This window comes from Dipodomys merriami, unplaced genomic scaffold, assembly GCF_024711535.1.
Source record: "Dipodomys merriami isolate MVZ:Mamm:240054 unplaced genomic scaffold, mDipMer1.0.p SCAF_2, whole genome shotgun sequence".
In the NCBI taxonomy this organism is placed as follows: Eukaryota; Metazoa; Chordata; class Mammalia; order Rodentia; family Heteromyidae; genus Dipodomys; species Dipodomys merriami.
This window is the reverse complement of record NW_027203381.1, coordinates 39,351,198-39,372,675: the sequence shown is the minus strand read 5'-3', so window position 1 is coordinate 39,372,675 and position 21,478 is coordinate 39,351,198. Positions and strand designations below refer to the sequence as shown.

At 42.9% G+C, this 21,478-nt stretch overlaps 1 protein-coding gene and 1 non-coding gene across 4 annotated transcripts in view; one reads left to right on the top strand and one right to left on the bottom strand.

Moving 5' to 3' along the window:
* Positions 1-463: 463 nt before the first annotated feature.
* Positions 464-21,478, bottom strand: part of Tmem241 (transmembrane protein 241) — a 119,152-nt gene continuing 98,137 nt past the window's right edge. Inside the window, exons 15-16 of one of the 3 annotated variants that reach the window (XM_070029443.1) lie at positions 15,433-15,497; positions 464-6,090 (exon numbers count right to left, since the gene is read on the bottom strand). In XM_070029443.1, the coding sequence (XP_069885544.1) occupies positions 6,030-6,090; positions 15,433-15,497 (126 nt within the window). In that variant the 3' untranslated portion in view covers positions 464-6,029. Of the gene's footprint in view, positions 6,091-12,832; positions 13,097-15,432; positions 15,498-21,478 lie in introns of those variants that run through there. The other 2 variants (XM_070029442.1, XM_070029444.1) reach the window with 2 other exon arrangements.
* On the top strand, positions 4,309-4,432 carry LOC138832709 (U6atac minor spliceosomal RNA). Its single transcript, XR_011373649.1, has one exon. It is a non-coding gene; the product is annotated as a U6atac minor spliceosomal RNA (small nuclear RNA).

The window sequence follows — 21,478 nt, the reverse complement described above, 5'->3', positions numbered from 1 at the left end:
AGACTGAGGTTTATGTCCCAAGTGGGTGGCCTTAGAAAAATCTTCCTAATCTTAGATAATGAAGAAAATGTCACCTGCAAAACTTTGAAAAGAGTCAGTATTGGGATGGTACCCTAAGTGGCTGAGTTAAATCATCAAATTAACATTTTCTAATGGCCACACACCCATAATCCTAGCTATGGGGGAGGGGGGCTGTGACCTGATTATCGAGATTTGAAGGCAGCCTGGAAAGAAAAGTCCTTGAGACGGTTCTCTCCAATTAACTAGCAAAATGCTAGCAGCAGATGGTAGAACACAAATGGTAGAACACAAGCTTTGAGCAAAAAAGCTAAACAAGAGCATAAGGTTCTGAGTTCAAGTGCTCAGTAGCAACAGGTACACAAAAAAGAAAGCAAAATATAAAATATAGGCTTCATGTTTTCTTTGTTTTGTTTTTGAGATATAAGATATACTAATGAAATAATTAGAGAACTTAAAATGGTTTATTGTTATTATAAAGGTGATGCACAGAGGGATACAGTTACATAAGTCGCATAAAGAGTACATTTACCACCCCTTCCCTCACTCTGAGAATTTTTATGTAATAGAACTTTTTTTGCATGTGTATGCTGATGCTGGGGCTTGAACTCAGGGACTAGGTGCTGTCCCTGAGCTTTTTTGCTAATACCCAAATGATCACAAACAAGGCCATACTAAAGCTACCAGCACAACTATGTTTATTGCAGCATTATTTACCATAGCTAAGATATGGAACCAACCCAGATGCCCCTCAGTAGATGAATAGATCAAGAAAATGTGGTATAGGGAGGGGGGAGGCTGGGAAGGGATGGGAAGGGTAAACCAAAGGAGGAGGGTGCAATGCTTGGTAAGAAATGTACGCATTATCCTGCCCATGTAATTGTAACCCCTCTGTACAGTATGTTCACAAATAAAATAAAATTTAAAAAAAGAAAATGTGGTATAAATGCACAATGGAATTCTATGTCCTTTAATTTCTATATTTGCTACATAATGTAGTGATTGGTGGAAAATAATGTCATGAAGATTTCGACTACGTTTTCTCTTATGATTCATTTATACCTCTTAAGTTCTTTTGTCTGTTTTGAACTAAATTTTGCACTTATTGCAAAGTATACAACTTCCTTCTCATGCATGTGGATATATTCACTTTCCCTTTTTTTTTCCTTTGGAGGAAAAAAAAAATCCTGTCTGTTTCCTATTGAAAGAAACAATTTGACTAAAAATAAATTATGTATTTAGGGATTTAGAAAAATACTCTACACTTGAGCCACAACTCAACTTTCAGCTTTTTTTGGGGGGGGGGAGGGACATTAATTGGCAATAAAAGTTTCATGGACTTTTCGGCCATTCCTCTCCACCCTTCAAGGTAAGGGTAGCAGTTTGGTAAATAAACTTCTCTTCCTGTTGGAAAAGAAGAAAAAAAAAAAGCCTCACAGACTATTCTGCTCAGGCTGGCCTCAAACTTTGATCCTCCAATCTCAGCCACCTAAATAGCTAGGATTACAGGCTTGACCCTCCAATCTCAGCCACCTAAGTAGCTAGGATTACAGGCATGAGTCATCAGTGCCCAGCTCTAATAGAAATTTTTATGAGCTAGTTGAGATATTTCACATTTAATTTTGGTATCTCCTCACAGAACACAACTAAATTTGGCCCAGTTGTAATTGAGTACTGAAGGGCAGCAAGCAGCTAGTGAGAAATATAATCAGCTGCCCCCTAGCCAGCAGAGAGCTAAAAGGTCTGGATATAGTCAAAGGAAATGCCTAGGCTGAGTTTAAGACATAAGAACTCAGCTCGGTAACCGTGGCTCACACCTTTAACCCTAGCTACTCAGAAGGCTGAGATCTGAGGACTGCTGTTCGAAGCCATCTAAAGAATAAAAAGTCTGTGAGATTCTTATCTCCAATTAACTGATAAAAAGTCCAAACTGGAGCTAGAGCCCAAGGGGTAGAGTGAGCTAAGGGACAGCACCAGGGTTCTGAGTTCAAGCCCCAGTACCAGAACAGCAACAACAGCAAACAGCCACAAGACCTCCCTGCTCCAAGTCATCAATAACGTTTTCTTCAATCCTTCCTTGCCAGGGTTGGAGAGAGGAAAAAAAAAAAATGAAGGCAAATTACCAAGAAAATGGTTTATTTTTCTTTCTATCCATAGAAAATTGAAGTAATAGACAATCACACTTGCCTCTCTTGACAGGAACTGTACTATGTGTACAAATAAAAATCCCCAAACACCCTGGCTTTGAACCAGGGCTTTAACAGGATGGAAGAAGATTGCAGATTCCAAGCGGGGACAGCCCCAGTAGATGAGAACTGCGGGGGGGGGGGTTCTTGGTGATCTGGGGAGCCCCCTGGTTTCACAGGCTTTTGAGCCAACTATGCATTCAGAACTGAGCTAGTATACATGGGCATAAAAGACAGAGGTGAAGCTTGAAGAAAAAGCTCAGGAAACAGATGGAAACTGAAGGAATCAGGATGGTGAAGTGATGAAACACCCTCTGTTCTTGACACCTCTTACTGGTGTCAAAGTAAGAAAAGACTGGAGATTTTAAAAACAACCAACCCTGGAATGCAATTCAAAGACAAAACAAACAAAACCAGACAGGCACTTGCCAGAGATCCTTAAGAGAATAAAAAAAAAAGTCCAAAACTTTCCAGAAGTTTTTAAGATCAGTCCTGCTAGAAATGGAAATGAGCTTGGTAACTAGGTGGTTCTATCCAGGCTGAGACCACTCCACGTGCTAAAATGGCACTGCAAAGGGCAAGCATAAGATGGCATTTGCCAATTCCACTTGCTGCCAGGGGAAGAGAACGGGTCCCAGTGGTATAGACAGAGTTCTGTGGGAGCAGAAGAAGGAGAAAACTCTAAACTCGCACCTCCTTTTTGGTCTTCAGGCTGAAAGAGTTTATTATCCCAGAGGAAGAACAAAAGCAAGTTGCAAATGACAACATTTTTACCTGAAATGAGTAGAGGCCAGGGAAAATCAAGGAAAGGAAATTAAGGTACTCAAGTTCCAAATATACAAACCTATTTCTCTTCATTTTCTTTTCCATGTTGCAATACGTTAGAAAAAAAAAAGTGCAGCACTAATAACTTCTAACATTCTTCACAGGGCTGGCCACGGTCAAGGGCATAGTTGCTAGACAGGAAAGGGTGTGGTGGTACACATTACACCTGTAATCCCAGCTATGTGGGAGGTTCAGGAAAGACTATGTCTGACTATAAATCTACAAGTAAACACACTGAATGATTAAAACAGATAGTTATATCTATACAGTTATATGCATACATACTGGGACATGATCATTTTTTTTTATTTAATTTTTTTTTTTTTTATCCGGTCGTGGGGCCTGAACTCTGGGCCTGGGCGCTGTCCCTCAGCTCTTCAGCTCAAGGCTAGCGCTCTACCACTTGAGCCACAGCACCACTTCCGGCTTTTTTCTTTTTGCTTATGTAGTGCTGAGGAATCGAACCCAGGGCCTCAGGCATGCAAGGCAAGCGCTCTACCACTGAGCCACCTTCCCAGCCCGACATGATCATTTATGTAGGACTCTAGACATTCACTCACTGAGACCAAGGAGGATATGCATAGGAGTAGTTGACAAAAGCCCCTATGTGCATATGATCATATAAAATAATAGTCTATTAAATGAACTCCAAGAAAAGGAAAGAAGAGATATTTTGTTGCTGTTTGTGTTTGTTTGTTTATATTTTTAGGGTAAGGGAGGGCACATAAAAAGGTAGAACAAGGGTGAACAAATATTAACAGTGAACTGTATATCTTGTAGGTGGGGACGGAAGTGGAGATAGGAGGGAAAAACTAGAAGAGAGCGACAGAAGAGGAGACATGGTTCAAAAAGCATTGCATTCATTGCTCATGACCTGATTCATGTAACTTTAACTCCTCTGTATATCAACTCTATAATAACATTTTTTAAAAAGAGAGAAAAACTGTGTCTGTAAAACTAAAAACAAAAGGACTTGAGAGTGTGCTCAAGCCGCAGAGCACTTGATGAGCAAGTATAAGGCCTTGAGACCCGTCCCCAGCATTGGCTCTCTGGCACTTGGCAGAGCAGTGAAGTCTTTGGAAAACTTACTATGAAAAGAAATATTTTGAGGGAGTCATTCCTTTCTTTTCCCTTTTCTCTTTTGTGCCAGTTCTGGGGTTTGAACTCAGGACCTGAGTGCTGTCCCTGAGCTTTTTTGCTTAAGGTTATTAGTGCTCTACCATTTCAGCCACAGCTCCAATTCTGGCTTTTTTGATTTGGAGATAAGAATCTCAGAGCCGTGTTGTATGAAAGGAGAGAAGGTTAGCACTCCTTGACAAGAATGGAAGAGGCCCTTGGGCCTGACAACACGCATATGGTTAAGGCATTGCCACCTACTTCTTGGCATCTAACCATCGTTTTTTCAATTGTTTCTAACATATTTATAAGATGATTTCTATGTTGCTTTGTATGTCCCTCCCCCACGGTATAACCCCTGCTTTCACTATATTTTATGTCGATATAATTTGTGGAGGGGAAGGGCAAAAACAAATTGTTTAACTAGGGATACAGGTAGACCCATTGCAACAATGAGATGTACAAGTTGTTATGTCGAAAAACGAACTTTACAACTTTGGTGGGGGGGAGGATGGGAAGGGATGGGAAGGGGAAACAAAGAGGAGGCAACAACGCTTGATAAGAAATGTACTCGTTATTTTGCCCATGTAACTCCTCCGTATGGTAGTCTCACAATTAAAAAAAAAAAAAAAAGAATCTCAGAGACATCCCTGTCCAGGCTGGTTTCAAACCACAATCCTCAGATCTCATCCTCCTGAGTAGCTAGGATTAACAGGTATGAGCCACTAGCTCATGATTGGTGGGTTCAGATTCAAGTAACCGTTTCATGCAAGTTTAACGTAAGTTTATTTCTTCTCTAAAAGCAAAATAATCCTTTCTGTATGATAGTACTGGGGCATGAACTCAAGGATTGAGCACTGTCCCTTTCACTTATGGCTAGCATTCTACCACCCTGCCACAGCTCCACTTCTGGCTTTTAGTGGTTAATTGGAGTTATGAGTCTCACAGACTTTCCTGTTAGGGCTGGCTTTGAACCAGAATCCTCAGATCTCAGCCTCCTGAGTCACTAGGATTACAAGGGTAAGCCACCAGTGCCAGGCTAAATCTAATTTTTAATCTGGCCTTAAAAATATACCTCAGTATCCAATGACTTAAAACCATTTCTGAGACCTAAGAGAAATAAGTGTTTTTTTTAAATCAAGGAATGTTAAATGTTTGTGTATTGTTTACCAGCCATCCATCAGTACTATACAACCTTCTTATAATCATTTAGTTACTAGCTTAAGAGTTTGCAGAAATTCAATATATCCCGACAAGTTTACAGGAGTCAAGAGAAGGTTAAACGCAGGAAATAAATAGCAATGTAAACCACAGAAAGCCACCACTTGCTTTGGAGTTTGAAGTGTTCTTGCTGACTTCTTGCTTGATCCAGAACTCCCAGTCGGCCCCAACTCCTGCTCAGCTGCAGATAGAGGCCCTCAGCAGCACAGCGCTGCAATTCCACATGCAGGTTAGACGGCAAGATAATGGGCTGTTGGCAGGCCAGAGAAGAGCGAGGCAAGGATGGTCCCAGAAAAGACAGCACAGCACAACACAGTGAACTCCAAGAGCAGAGCTTCGAGGTGCAATCCTGTACTTGCTGTGTCTGTAGAACTGGGTGCAGCAGCAGAGTTGAGAGTTATCTCAACTGGAGACTTAGGAAGATGTCACATTGACCATTCTGCAGCAGGCTTCCAGAAAATTCTCCTTGAAGCAGGGAGAGCCAGTGAGCCCTTTGCATCATTAGCTACCACTGAGTTCAGCTTGGAGAAGGCACTGGTCAGGGAGGAGGGCTCCACCTACAGATCCTTCTGTGGTTTCACAGTGCTTGCATTGTTCTGGCATTCTAACACCATGCCAGAGCATGGTGGACTCTGGCTGAGAACTCACTGTCTTGCATTTTCATCAGGAGCCCTTTCGCTCTGAGAAAACCAGCAAAGCTTCTCCAAGTCCACCGAGCAGGAGGCTGCAAAGAAGAGCAGGAGGTCAGTTCTCCATGCCCTGGAGACCACTCAAGCTGTCTGGCACCCACAATACAACAGGACATACAGCTGATCTCACTCAGTCATGAACATGCTCACAACCAGCCCAGTCTGCCCTGGTACCAGGCGAAACCCAGAAGCCATCTGGGGGAGATCTGGGGCCAGAAGACTGGCTTCAAACCTTTCTCCAGGGAGGAAGGTGGTTCGTCTGCCTATCCTGACCAGATGAAGCTCTGGGGAATCAGGGCAGGAGGAGGCCCGGGAGTCTGGCTTCCCACAGGCCCCTGGGGTGACTGACGCTAAGCAGGGTCGATAGGTATGAAATTGTGTAGTGATTCATAACCTTCTAATTGCTAAGGTGACAACTCTGAACTTTGCTGTTTAACTTACACTAATATTTCAAGGTGAACAGACAAATGGGGAATCATGAATTTCCTGCCAGCACAGAAAGAAATCGGGTATGTGGTTGAAAATGAAGTAGTGGAGAAGTGGAGAGAATGAAGGGAGAAAAGAAGCGTTAGCTATTTTAACATGCCTAAGATTTAATGCATCCAAAGGTCTTTCCATTGTCTAGTATGAACTGCTCAGTAGACAGTCTGGTGTCTGGGCACTGGGGTGGGCTGGACCATCACTGAGGGATTATAACAGTAGGCTCCTAAGGGTGAAACATTCTTTTTTCAGAGAAGTCAACAACCCTTTCAACTAGATCCTTTCCCCCCCTTCCTTTCCAGGTACCCACCCAACGCCCAGTTCTATTTGCTCTTATACCTGGACCATACATTTGGATCATAGAGCCTTTGTATTTCTAGAACACAGACAGGGTGTCAAACAAACACACACAGGCTTGTTCACATTACAATCCCAGTTGAAAATGTCACCCTGCCATATAGGTAACCGGTGTCATTTCCCACTAAAGAATGAATTGACTATGTGTGAGAATATTTTTTTTAAAAATCAACTTAGAATCAGGAAGACCTGAGTTCAAGTTCTGGGGTCAGACATTTATTGGTTATTTGAACTTCTATGTGTTATTGGCAGCTGATAGCATCTAACAGTCTCTAAGGCTTACAAATAATCCAAAGCCAACCACCCATGTGTGTGGCCTATAGTGTATAATCTATCAAATGCAAGGCTCTCCTTACCAACTGCATTCCCAGAGCAATCCGAACTCACTGGCCTCCATGGCAGGTTGGCTACTCACCCTCTGCCTCTTCCTATAAGAGTCACCAGGCTGGATTTGGGCACTGGACTGAGACAATGTTCTTTCTCCCACTGACCAAGTAGTTACCTCTTCCTTACAGCTTTGCCTGTAAGTCTGAATTATGCCTTCTGGGGTGCAAGAAAACAAACCTGCTCCATCATCACCCTAGAGACTGAGAAAATTCCCTCAGCCAACATGACCTCATTTCTGGGTGTGGGCTAATGAGTATTGGTGAAGGAGCTAGAGCCTGAGGGAGGGACATGAGGGATTCCTCCACCAAGCTAACAACGGTGATGGAAAGGAAGGGAGTGGTGAAAGAAATGAACACTGAACATCTCAAAATCCAATTAGGCATGTACTCTCCTCTCTCCTATAGAAACCGTATTATAAATCTCGAGAAGAAGCCGGGGGCTGGTGGCTCTGTAATCCTAGCTACTCAGGAGGCTGAGATCTGAAGATCGCGGTTCAAAACTAGCCTGGGCAGGAAACTCCATGAGACTCTTTTCTCCAATAAATCACCAGAAAACCAGAAGTGGTGCTATGGCTCAAGTGGTAGAGCATTTGCCTTGATCTGAAGAGCTGAGGGACAACGCCCAGGCCCAGAGTTCAAGCCCCACGACTGACAAAAAAAAAAAAATCTCAAGAATTGATGCATCCTATCTATCTACCTCAAAATGATGTGGGTGGAAGCAGTATCTACATGATGAACTAAGTACACTGGAGAGCTTCCTAATCTGTAGTCATCATGTATAGGATTGTTTTGGGAAGCTACTGTAGTCCAAATTCCAAATCTTGAAATACAACCCCTGTGAAATTGAGACCTCCTGTCCCTTTGTTCAGGACCCTAGAAGTTTAGTAGCTCTGTTGTCACTTCGGTTTAAAGAAGAGATACGAAAGCCAGAACTTTGTCTTCAAAGTCTCTCCTCAAAAGATCTGTTCTGCCAAGTGCCAGTGGCTCAGACCTATAATCCTAGCTACTCAAGAGGCTGAGATCTGAGGTTCATGGTTCAAAGCCAGCCCAGGCAGCAAATTCCATGAGACTCTTATCTCTAATTAACCACCAGAAAACTGGAAGTGGCGCTGTGACTCATAGTGGTAGAGCACCTTGAGCTGAAGAGCTCAGAGACAGCACCCTGACCCAGAGTTCAAGCCCCACAACTGACAAAAACAAAACAAAACAAAACAAAAAACAAAAACCCTGTTCTTTCCTTTGGAGATCTACTGCTCCCTCATTCACCAATGTTGCTTACAGAACAGACATGTCCTTTAAGTCCCTGTGCAGAGCACAAGGTCAATGTGACCCCATACTAAGGCACATGGCTCTGTTCTGAAAACATTTATTTCTGCAAATATAAAGGGGGCTCAGCAGTTTTGAACATTTCCAACTAATCTTCCTTCACAGAGGGAGGACCAGCAAAGTGGTCCTCTGCCACCTGCTATTTCAGTGTCAGAACAAGCATACTGGTAACAATCTTACAATCATCTTTAGCAGAGTCATTTTAAGAGACACCCAAGGAACTTAGGGATGGCTAAAATGAAAACAGACCTTGCTTCATTGGACTTGGAAAGAGCCAGGAGGTGAACTTTGATGTTGTTTTCTTTTTTTTTTTTTGTCGGTTGTGGGCTTGAACTCTGGGCCTGGGCGCTGTCCCTTAGCTCTTCAGCTCAAGGCGAGCGCTCTACCACTTGAGCTACAGCGCCACTTCCGGTTTTCTGGTGGTTTATTGGAGATAGGAGTCTCAAGGTCTCTCCTGCCCAGGCTGGCTTTGAACTGCGATCCTCAGATCTCAGCCTCCTGAGTAGCTAGGATTACAGGCGTGAGCCACCAGCGCCCGGCTGATGTTGTTTTCTAAACAGCAGGAGAAACTGACATGGAGTCCAGAAATCTTAATGGCATTACAAAGATTTAAGTCAGAGCTTGACTAAACTGTGTGCACATTTTTATAATCCCCAACATTCCTGACGTGAACACACTTCATGTAGCTAAGACATAAATATCGAATGCAGAGCATCTAGGCTGGAAATAACCCATCACAAACTTCTCCTCTCTAGAGTTATTCCAGCCCCTTTATCTTCTATGAGGGATCAAAGGCCTCACCTCAGTCTTTTATCTGTCATTATGGTTACTTGATTTACTATTAATATTATTTGTGTTGGACCTGGGGATTGAACTCAGGTCTGGGCAATGTCCTTGGGCATTTTTGCTCAAGACTAGTGCTCTACCACTTGAGCCACAGCTCCACTTCTGGCTTTTTAGTGGTTAACTGGATAGAAGACTCTCACAGACTTCCCTGCTCAAGCTGGCTTTGAATTGGGATCCTCAGATCTCATACTTCTGAGTAGCTAGGATTAAGCCACCAGCACCCAACTCATTTGATTAATTCTTTTTGAATCTAAGGGACATGATGGAGACTAGATCCTTTTCCTGGGTATAGACCCAGAACCTACTGTGGAACCCAATAAATATTTACATAGTGGATGACTGAATTGTTATCTCAAACCCATATTTAAACCACTTTGCTCTTTTTTCCTCTTTATCACCAAAATGTATCTGCCCCATGTCCTATATACTTATTGAGCGACAACTCAGAGTCTGATTAATTATGACAAAACTTTAAAGGTCATGAGCAAAAAGGCCAGGCTTAGCATTTAAAAAAGGAATTTTCAACTGGGTGGTAGTGATTCACGCCTGTAATCCTAGCTACTCAGGAGGCTGAGATCTGAGTATCATGGTTCAAAATCAGCGTAGGCACAAACATCTGTGAGATTCTTATCTCCAATTAACCAGGGAGAAAAAATAGCCAGAAATGGAGGTGTGGCTCAAGTCATAGAGTGCAAACCTTTAGTGAAAAAGAGAATATAAGACTCCTAAGTTCAAGCCCCAATATTGGCACACAAAGGAAGGAAGGAAGGAAGGAAGGAAGTGAGGGAGGGAGGGAAGAAGGAAAGAAAGGAGGAAGGGAAAGAGGGAAGGAAGGAAGGAAGGAAGGAAGGAAGGAAGGAAGGAAGGAAGGAAGGAAGGAAGGGAGGGATGGAGGGAGGAAGGAAGGGAGGAAGGGAGGGAGCAAAGGAGCAAGGGAGGGAGAGAGGGAGGGAGGGAGGAAGAAAGAAAAGAAAGATTCAAATTTTTAATTAAAATGGAAAAACGGATCCATTTTAGACACTAAAGGTACTTGCGGGGGCAGGGGGGGTATTAAGGAAGTTCTTTCTTTGCCCCCAAATTCATTCTCCCTATGCATAAATTTCGGCAATCCCCGTGAAGGCTCGCTCTTGAAATCAAAAGGCAAGTTATCTGTAGTCAGTGACTTAAGATCATTTTCTGAAGACTCTCTGTGCTGGCCAGGTCTGTGCTGGGACAGAGTTCCAGCAGTCCTCATGGCTGGCAATCTGTGGCCAATGGCAGGCTCAGTGAATGATGAGGGGGGAAAAAAGCTGACCATGGAACAAACATGTGTTTCAGTTTTTCCTTTCTCATCTTATACCCAAACCATTCCAGAGAGAAGGGGGATGGCCCCGGTCTATAAGAGGGAATTCAGAAAAGAAGCACAACTAATTCTACTTCCCAAGGACACTGCACACAGGTCAGAAATTTTCTCTTTTTGACACTGGAAAGCTTCCTTTGCTGAAATTTTAAGATATCAGTGTCCATATGAAAATGTTTGTTTAAAATTAAATAATTAAGCATATAGTTGCATATTTAAGCCACTGAGTTTGAAACAGATTGTATTCATAATGGAAAACAAGATAACTGGTCAAGAACAGTGGCTTTTAATTAAAACTTCAATTTCAGATGCTTTTAATTCAAATGAGTTTGAAACATCCAACCAACATTGGATCCTTTTGTAGATAACGTTCTCGGATAGAATACTTGGAGGCCAGCCATGCACTGTACATTCAGTGAGCATATGGTACTAGACTGAGGATAGAAAGCTGAGTGAACCTGGTCCTTAGGCTTGAGCAGCTCAGCTGGGAGCAGAAGAGCCCACCCACACAGCTGTCACTCATTGCCACCAGCATTTCAGAGCCAGGGCAGAGTGTCTAGGAGGGGCCTTGAGGAGAATTGGATTCCTGAGCAGATCCAAACTTGGATCAGGAGATAAATTCTTAAGGATCTTGCTGAAAGTTCAAATGGCATTTCCCCCATTCACTGCTCTGAACTTCAAGATCGGTGATTTTTGCCTTCCAAGGGACCCCTTGCTGTATCTTAGAGACATTTTCTAGGACAACTAGCATCTAATGTGTTCAAGTTGGCTACTTGACATCCTAACGAGGCAAAGAATTATCTGACCCCAGATAAGTAATGTGAGAAGCCCGACTTCAGATATAACCTACTCTGTGAGGCCCAACTAAGATGATGGCAAAGACATGTGCTTGCAAGCCTCATGGACGCCAGGCCCTGTGGCTTTAGAGCCTAGCCCAGCATCTCCATGGAATCAATAAATATACATCATCAGTGGGAGTCAGTCCACGGGTTGGAGCCTGTCCAGGAGTAGCCCAGGAGAAGTGGAGACTGTGCTGAATCAGAGAGTACCACCTCAGAGGGCAGCTTCTGTCCATTAGAGCAGCTGAGGCCATGTGCAAATGCAGGCTCAGCATCAGCTCATCCACATTTGCAAGGAATCTGATAATGTGGACTTATAGTAGGAAGTCACTCTTTTTCTACATGCTGGGGACTCAAGTAAAACTTGAAATGCAAAATACAATAGTAATTTGTTCAGGAAAACACAGCAGCCCTTAAAAAACAAATAAATTAAATAAATAAATAAATAAATAAAAACATCCCACCAACAAAAAACACCCAAAAGAAAAATTAGGCCTGCAGTCTCTGCCCTGACTTCTGGTCAGTATCAACTCCCATGAGACAAAGACAAGCCACCCCACCCAGGATCTGAGAACTGGTCACCTAGCCACACTTGAACTGTGCCCAGTGTAGAAGCCAAGAAACCAGCTCTGTGCAAGACAGAAATTAGAATTATGGTCTGACACATCCCTTCTGGTGGTTCACTTTGTGGTTGGAAAATTCTTTGAAGCTGAAAACATACCATCCTTAACCTCAAAAGTTCTGAAAAAAACCAGGAAATTCCAAAGTCAGGGTTCCTTCTGCAATAATCACACATGCTTCCTTGATTTGGGTACACACAGCCTTCCTTTCCTTTTGGTTTGAGGCATACCCTTAGGTCAAAAGGATATTAAACAGCCTGGAGACCCAGCCTCTTACAGTCAGCACTCTGACTTAGCACCAGAAAGCTGTCACACTTTTACTTTTCTCATGCTCAGCTCAATACTTAGGTTTCTTTCATGTATTTTGAAATCATGTACAAAATATGATTGATGATTGCCAGGTACTAGTGACTCATGCCTATGATCCTAGCTACTCAGGAGGCTGAGCTGAGAATCGAGGTTTGAAGCCAGCCCAGGCAGACAATCTGAGAGCGATTCTTTTCTCCAATGAACCAGCAAAATGCTGAAAATGGAGGTGTGGCTGAGGGACAGTGCTCAGGCCCTGAGTCCAACCCCCAATACTGACATACACATTTATAAAGATACAGTTAATGAAAGCACATATGTAAGAAAATAGTATAAAAGAATTGAGACTTTACCATGAATGTTACATATAGAAAAATTTGGAGGAGTACCAAGAATGTACCAGAAGAAAATGTTTCTTGGCAGTTGAGTTTTGAGACATCCTTTTTCCATCATTTGTGCCATTATTTCTCATGATAGAAGGAAGAAGCTTGGGATTCATTGCCTGGCTCACAGTCCATTGATTCTCTTTTCTGCCATGTTTCCTGGGTAAGAGAGACTAGCTAAGTCCCTCTGTCTGGTCCAGTTTCAAGCCAGCTTCAAGACCCATCTACCAAGCACTCCCAACCAGTATCTTTCGCCTTCAGTCTTCACATTCACTGGGCATTCTAACAACTGCTATCCTATCCATCTAGCCCAATATGTTTCTGATTTTCTTTTCCCCTGGAAACCTCTTGACAGTTGGATGGTAACTTCTGCTTATTTAATGACTTCCACATGTGCTGCATGCAACAGTCACTCAATACCTGTCAAGAATCACAGCTACAGTATTAAAAATCTGTGGATGAAATTTCATCTGAAAATTGTTCCACTAGATATTCTTAGTTGGCCAGGTCAGCCCCTAAACAGGGATTAGAACTGTCTTGTCCTGGGGAACTCTTTTTCTATTTGCTGTCAAATCATCCGAATGCTTTTTTTTTTTTTAATAGATTTTCACTACAGTGGTTTGTATAACTGTCTCTTAAAGGTGTTACAGGTTTGAACACTAGTTCATGGCATGAATGGGAGGTAGCTGAACCTTTAAGAGGCAGGGTCTTGTGGGAGGAAGTTAGGTCATTGAGGCATGTCCTTGAAGGGTATTCTTGATCTTTATACTTCCATACCACCATAAGGTAAATATCTTGCTCCACCATAAGCTCCTTGCCATGATAATCTGCTTCCCTACAGGCTCAAAGGCAATGGACTAGGTGACCATGGACTTTTAAAACCACAAGCCTATGAACATTTTTTTTTCTCATAAGTTTATTTTCTCCAACATCTGTTAGGGTAATGCAAAGCTGAGTGACACTGTCACTCCAATGTGAAGACACGCCAATTTTTCTTGTGCTTCTTTTACGTGCTTCTAACCTCATCATATGCTGTCTACTGCCAGGAAATCCTTAGTATTTCTCATATTGTGTCTAGAAAGTTATGAGGCTTTTAATACAGAGGAAGACTGAGTTTGAATCCTGGTTCCATCACCTCATTGGAAGTCACTTATATGCCTCTGAACCTTAGCTTTTTAAAAATGCTGGAGCATTGTTATAAAAGAGATTACAATTTATAATTGTTTAAATAAATTAATGTAAAAATGTCTAAAGCAATAATGTCTGTTCAATAATTAGAATTATTATTATTACTATTATTATTAGACGGAAGAACAGGAGATAAGAGGAGGGGGAAGAAGGTATCAAAATATTTCCTAATTTTCCTTTTCCTTTCATTTTTCTTCTTGGGGCAAGAAATACCACCATGAATGGATCCTGAAAGAGGTTAGGAATCCCTTTTGCTGAATGCTGTGGTCAAAAATATTTATTTCAGTCAGTCTCGGATGATTTAAGTATGAGCTTGCCCTCCAGCAGAGAAATGAGCATCTATGGATACCACAGAGGCAGAAATTTTGCCTTTCATCTAAGAACAGTTCCTGGCACCTATCAGGCATGTGGTAAATATCTCTCTATTGAATGACCCATTCTATCCCAAGGCCACACAAGATGATATTCACTCCCACAGGCTCCCCAACTCAGTAATCCATAGTCACCAGTCCTGCCCCCGGCGTTTATCCCACAGGAACCTCTTACTGGTGTTTAAACCTAACAGTGTTGTTGCCATGGCTACGAGAGCACCCAAGGGCATTATCCACTGGGAGGCCTGGAGCTGGGTAGCTTCTATAAGCCTACTCAGGCACCAGTGCCTGCCACACACATGAGCAGTATGATTTGGAGTGAAGCAGGTGACAAGGGACAATTCATCAGGTCTAATTTGCAAACAAATATTTTTTTAAAGGAGGAAAGACCCATTCAGGATCACTCTGAACTGAAACATGGGGAAAATAATTTTTCTAGAATCAGGATGTAAAATTAAGCACACAGGAAGATGTGTATAGTTTACACGCAAACATGTACCACTGTACATAAGAAACTTGAACATCTATGGAGTATGGTTTTTGCAGGAAGCCTTGGAACAACCAATCCCATTTAGGCACAGCAGGATGAACCAATGATGGTTCACACTGTCGCTACTCTTGAGTGGGTAAGTCGCTGGAAGGTGTTCTGGTGATGCTCTGAACTAGTTGCTAGTTAGAACGTGCTATTGAATCCATATCGGGCTTTATATTGTTGGTAAGAGTTGTATACAAGTGACATCATACTCTTCTGAATATAAATTTACACATCAATGAGAATCACTTTAAAAAATAAGCAATCACTAATATGGATCCTCAATTCAGATGGCCACTTACACTGAATACACATTCTTTTTTCAACACCTGTGAGAAAACAAATAGGCCAAAGAAGTTCAAACAATGAATCTGCACTTCCTCTTCTCTCTGCCCAAGACTTACCATCCCACAGTTGCACTGGTCAGGACAACATCAAACAATAATACAGACAACCCAGCTGTGACAACCTGTGGAAAGAATTTCAACAAAGGCCATCAGAGCAGCAGGATTCCAGTGACCTCCAATCATTTCTCACGCGTTTAGATCACATTGCTCCAGATCTCCCACACTTTGTATCCTTTCTTCCATACTAATTAGTTGCTCATATCAGAAGTTAAAGGAGAAAGAAAACACCACGTTAAGTCCCCTGTCTCTGGAGCCAGAAATCCTGAAGAATTCTGTTAGGAATAACAGTCCTGGGACCCAAATTCCAGAGGTGACTCTAAATGGCTTGCACAAACAGTAGATGTGAACTAGTGGTTTGACTTTGTCCACATGGAGGACATCTGTATAAGACAAGCTATTGCTTTATTCCAGAATTCTGAATTCTTTCGTTCAATACAGCTTCTGTGAGGAATGCCAGCTGTATTGCTGAGGGCGAACCTGAGACACAGGCTGAAGGAATGAGCGTCAGTCCAGTTGGAAGTCTTCAACAAAGTTAGCCACCTTCCCTCTCCCGAGGACTTGATATGCTGCTCAGAGTCCTCTTCAGGCCCCTCAGCCAGGAAGGAGGCAGCAAGGAGATGGCCAGAGGAAGGAAGATGTTTGATGAGCTTCCCATCCTCACTCATCATCTTTCACTGAAGAGAGGTCTGGATCTGGCACTCCAGAGCCTTCAGTGAAGAAATGTGAGATCTGGAACCTTTGCAGCTGACCCACCTGTCTTACTTCCTCAAGTTTTGCTGGTTTGGTTTTGTTTTTTTACAAACTTTCTCCTTGCTTCACTTTACTGATCTGCCACAAAATCCCCATGAGAATCAGCAAAACAATTAGAAAAAAAAAACACCACCTGTGTGGTGTCTTTTAAAAGACAACTGTGAAGAACGCAAGGGGAATGGTGGAGGTTTCCCACAGGGACTGAAGCACAGCAGCTGTTTCTGTTTCTTCCCCATTGTCTTCAACTCCTTTGCTCCTTTTCGAGCAGTTCTTGGAGGCCTTCTTCGCTCAGCTTCTCTTCTCTTTCTCTGATGGTCTCTTTCATTCTCTGGAAGAGGAGTGCTCCCTGGCTCCACCACACTCCAAGCCTGGGCTCGTCCTTCCCTGAGTTTCCAGCTCAGAAGGAATCCTGTCTGTCATGAGACAGGCAGCTGGCTGGCTTATTCCTATTAACTGCACCTTTTGCCAAGAAAAACACATCTTAAAATGTTCAAACGAGCCCTTACTTGAAAATATGGTTGACCAAGCAGCCGCGCTGGTGCCTTGGCCATCTGTTTCTTCCTGGAAATGTTTGTGTAGCCTCTCGACTTTCTGCTGACTTTTTTTTTTAACTTCTCCAACTTTTCTTTCTCAATGAACAGGTCTGCTGCTGGTTACAACATACACTGAGATGTTACTGACACTCCACATTAAAATGTGGCGCAGGTGTGTTTTACTTCCATTGTGCATGTTCAATGGAGGTGTTTGTCTGGCAGAGCTACAGTAGAGCTGGGTAGGTCCAGGTTTTCATCTGTTCACTAAGAACCAGAAGTGTCATAAGCTTCTCCACTTCCTTTTCCTTCCATCACTCAAATGCCATTAAAGAGGCAATTCCTTCCTTCTTTCCTTCCTTCCTTCCTTCCTTCCTTCCTTCCTTCCTACCCCCTTCCCCCCTCTCTCTCTTTCCTTCCCAGTCCTGGGGCCTGAACTCAGGGCCTGGGCACAGTCCCTGAGCTTCTTTTGCTCAAGGCTAGCACTCTACCACTTGAGCCACAGTGCCACTTCCGGCTTTTTCTGTTTATGTAATACCAAAGAATCATGCATGCACTCTACTACTAAACCACATCTGCAGCCCATGGAGGCCTCTCTCTCTCTTTTTCTCTCTTTCTCTCTGTCTCCTCTCTCTCTCTCTTACATACACACACTTCATAAAGCACTTCATAAGAAGACAAATAGCAGGCAGCAATGACTTCAGAGAGGCGGTGGACAGGCAGGTGACCATCCTGACTCATTCACCAAGTGAACAGATCCCACACATTTGACTTCAGCATGTGTGAGGTTCAAATTCATGTCTCCGCAAAGTGACAAACTTCTGTTCACTATGAGCTGTCAGGGTTGCTGGAAAACACTTCAAAGTGCCAGTGCTGGTCTGCAATGAGGCCTCCTGGGGAACTGCTGTGGACTGAATATGATTTGTTCCTTTAACCCTCGACATCTTATACCAATGATAGCAAGAGAGTGGAAACTCACTCTGTCTATGGTGTTTAGAGGCTGGGCTGGGGAGAAGGGCTGGGCTTAGATAAGGTCATCAGAATGGAGCCCTGTGATTGAGCCCTAGTGTCTTCACACAAAGAGGAAGATGAGACTCACAGACATGCTCTTCCTGTCTCTTGCTATGTGGTCCCATGTGCTATCTTGAGACTCTGCTTACAAGAAGGTCAGCACCAGAACTGAGCCAATGGTAGTATCATGCCCTTGAGCCTCCAAATCTGAGCAAAACAAACTACTTCTCTTTATAAAGTCAGCTCGCCTCAGGTATTCTTTTATAGTAGCAAAAAATGAGCTACATAAATCTTCCCAAGTGTACCTGTCGCTTGACCTGTTCTCTTCCCAGGACTTGGTTCCTACCTGTGAAAGCTCCAAGGCTAATTGCAGTTTTGTTTTGCTCTCTAAAACAAAAGACCCAACCATTTTATTCGTATATATAGTTGTACAGAGTTTTCATTGTGACTTTCTATATATATTTACATCTTGATCAGACTTCACCACTCTACCTCAACTCCCTCCTCTGTTCCCTTTTTTTTTTTCTTTTGGGTAGAGACCAGGACTCAGACTTGGTATATGATGGGACTCAGACTTGGTATGTGATGCTTGCTTTCACTCATTGGCTGGTGCTCTATAACCTAAGCCACACCTCCAGCTCACCTCGCTTGTTCCCTAAAACAATTTCAACAGGTTTCACTGCTCTATTTTTATACACAACTGTTAAGTATTTGACCATATTTCACCCTCACCACTAACCTTCCCCACTCCCACTGAAAGCACACTCAAGACTTATTTTATATTGCTGTCATCCCATTTTAAAAGTGTACATTAATTGTTCAAAGATGATTTCACTATGATGCTTCAAATACCTATGTATATGAATGTAAACATACATACACACATGTATGTGATTGTGTATGTATTTATGTATATGTTCATCTTTTAAGTCTATCTAGCATCTACATGTGAGAGACAATGTGGAAGCTTTGTCTTTCTAAACAGGCTTACTTCCCTCACCATGATGATCTTTAGTTCCATCCATTTCACAAAAAAATATATATATAATTTCATTAATTTTTTATAGCTGAATAGTACTCAATTGTGATCAATTTGTCAGTAGTAGGGCATCTGGGCTGTTTCCCTAACATGACTAGTGTGAATAGTGTTACAATGAACATGGGCATAACAAGTGTCTCTATTTAAAAAAATATTAGTTACTTTATTGTTATTATAAAGGTGATATACAGAGGGATTACAATTGCATAAATCAGGTAATGGTACATTTTCTTTTATACAGTGTCTTCCCTTCCCTCACTTTCTACCAGTGTCTCAATTGTATTCTGACTTACATTCCCTTGGATATATGCCCAAAGAGTGGTATAATTGGATCATGTAACAATTCTATTTTTAGGTTTTGTTTTTTTTTTGAGACTCCTCCATTTTGCTTTCCATAGTAGTTGCATTAGTTTACATTCCTACAAACAGTAATTTGTGGGCACCCTGCCCACCATGATCTTACAAGAATTTGTTCTTAATGACAGCCATTTTGACTAGACTGAGATGAAATCTCAATGCTGGTTTTGTTGTTGATGTTGTTTGGTTGCTTTTTTTTTATGTTGGTCATGGGGCTTGAACTCGGCCTGGGAGCTGTCCCTCCGCTCTTTAGCTCAAGGCTAGCACTCTAGCACTTGAGCCACATCACCACTTCTGGTTTCTGGTGCTTAATTGAAGATAAGAGTCACTCAGGCTTTCCTGCCTGTGCTGGCTTTGAACTGCAATCCTCGGATTACAGGCGTGAGCCACCAGCACCCGGCCTTAATGCTGTTTTGATTTGCATTTCCTTTATGGCTAGGAATGTTGAATATTTCTTCATGCATCTATTGGCCATTTGTACTATTTCTTCTGAGAACTGTCTATTCAGTTCATTTGCCTATGTATTAATTGGGTGGTTAATTCTTTGAGAATTGAGTTTTTTGAGTTCCCTGTATATTCTGGTTCTTAAACCCTTGCCTTTATACAAAAGATAAGAATTTCTCTTATTTTGTGGGCTGTCTCTTCAAATTAATGACTGTTTTCCTTTTCTAGGCAGGAGCATTTTAGTGGATGCCAGCATTTTAGTTCTTGCTCTTATTTGCTGAGTTATTGGTTTTCTATTTAGGAAGTTTATATATTCCAGTATTCTCTCTATTCTTTTCCTGTAGTAGTTTTTTTTTTTTTTTTTTTGGGGTCCGGTTGTGGGGCCTGAACTCTGGGCCTGGGCGCTGTCCCTCAGCTCTTTAGCTCAAGGCTAGCGCTCTACCGCTTGAGCCACAGCGCCACTTCCGGCTTTTTTCTTTTTGCTTATGTGGTGCTGAGGAATCGAACCCAGGGCCTCAGGCATGCAGGCATGCAAGGCAAGCGCTCTACCACTGAGCCACCTTCCCAGCCCATCCTGTAGTAGTTTTTAACATTTTGGGTCTTGGTTTTTCTTAATTACAGGTCTGTTTACAAGTCTGTGTCTCCTCTCTAGATTGTGGATTCCTGAGGCCAAACACTCTGAAGCTTTCTTGCACCAAGACTACTGCCAGTGGGTCTGGCTCTGTCAGCACAGGAAGGGCCAGAGCTCTGGGGAGCCCAGGAGCCTGCAGCAGGCTGGGTGCTGACTTCTTTTTTGGAGAGTCAGTACTGAGGGAGATATTCTCATATGACTGAGCCCAGGCAGGTCATGGGCTGAATTCATCCTTAGAAGGAGCCCACTCTTCCACAATACCCCACTTTCAAGCTGTCGGTAGAACAGCGGTGGAGACGGAACTCTCAGGACCTAGTTACCTCCTAGTTCTGTTACAGTGATGATTAAATTCCAACTACGTTTAGGGGGACATTCAAACCACAGTCCTGAATGATCACCGGACGGGGAGTCCTATGGTACAGGCAGGGTCCTCAAGTATGAGTGCTGAGGCTGGAACCATAAAGAAGCTCTCTCCTTCCCATCTTCTCACACTGCTCCCCAACTCCCAAGGCCTCCCAGTCCATGGAAGAGGACTTTGCTTTGATCCTAACTCCAAAGCTCTGTCTAGCACTTCCCACTTGCCTCTGGTCTCAAACCCTGGGATGGGAGCTTTCTAGCTGACCTGGCTCTCCAAACCACCTCAGAGTCCTAGGACTGATTTTCCAGAAGTGTACTCCATCTGGGTATAGACCACTGGATTTCTGACTCTGGGTCCCGCCTGCCACCTTCAGGGCTAACAAACATTTTCCCCATGGTACTAGAAATTGAACTCCTGGGCTCATGCTTGCGAGGTGAGCACTTCAGAACTTGAGCCATGCTCCCAGTTCTTTTGCTTTTGATTCATTTCTCAGACAGGGTTTTGGGCTGTCTGCCCAGGCTGGCTTTGAACCCTGACCTTCCTATCTCTGCCTCCCAAGTAGATGAGATTTCCTAACATAAACTCTTACACTATAAACCCACATGACAAACTCACCATTTATGGTCCACTTAGCTACACTCTGGGTCAGGCTCCACATGAACATCTTAAGTGATTGAGTCTCCCAAATTTGAACCATCTCCCCTTTTTCCTTGCTGTGAGTTTTCAAAGTGAAAGCCAAAGTTCTCATACTCCAAAGCTTTTACTGTGATGCCACACATTCCACCCTGGACCAGTGGGCTGGTCTCCTGCCTGCATCTAGCAACTCTTTCATCTGAGCACACCTCACACCCCAGTAGTGAGATAAAATCAAGTTCCCAACATTCCTGAGCTAAGAATCAGGTTCCAGATATTAAAGACCCTAC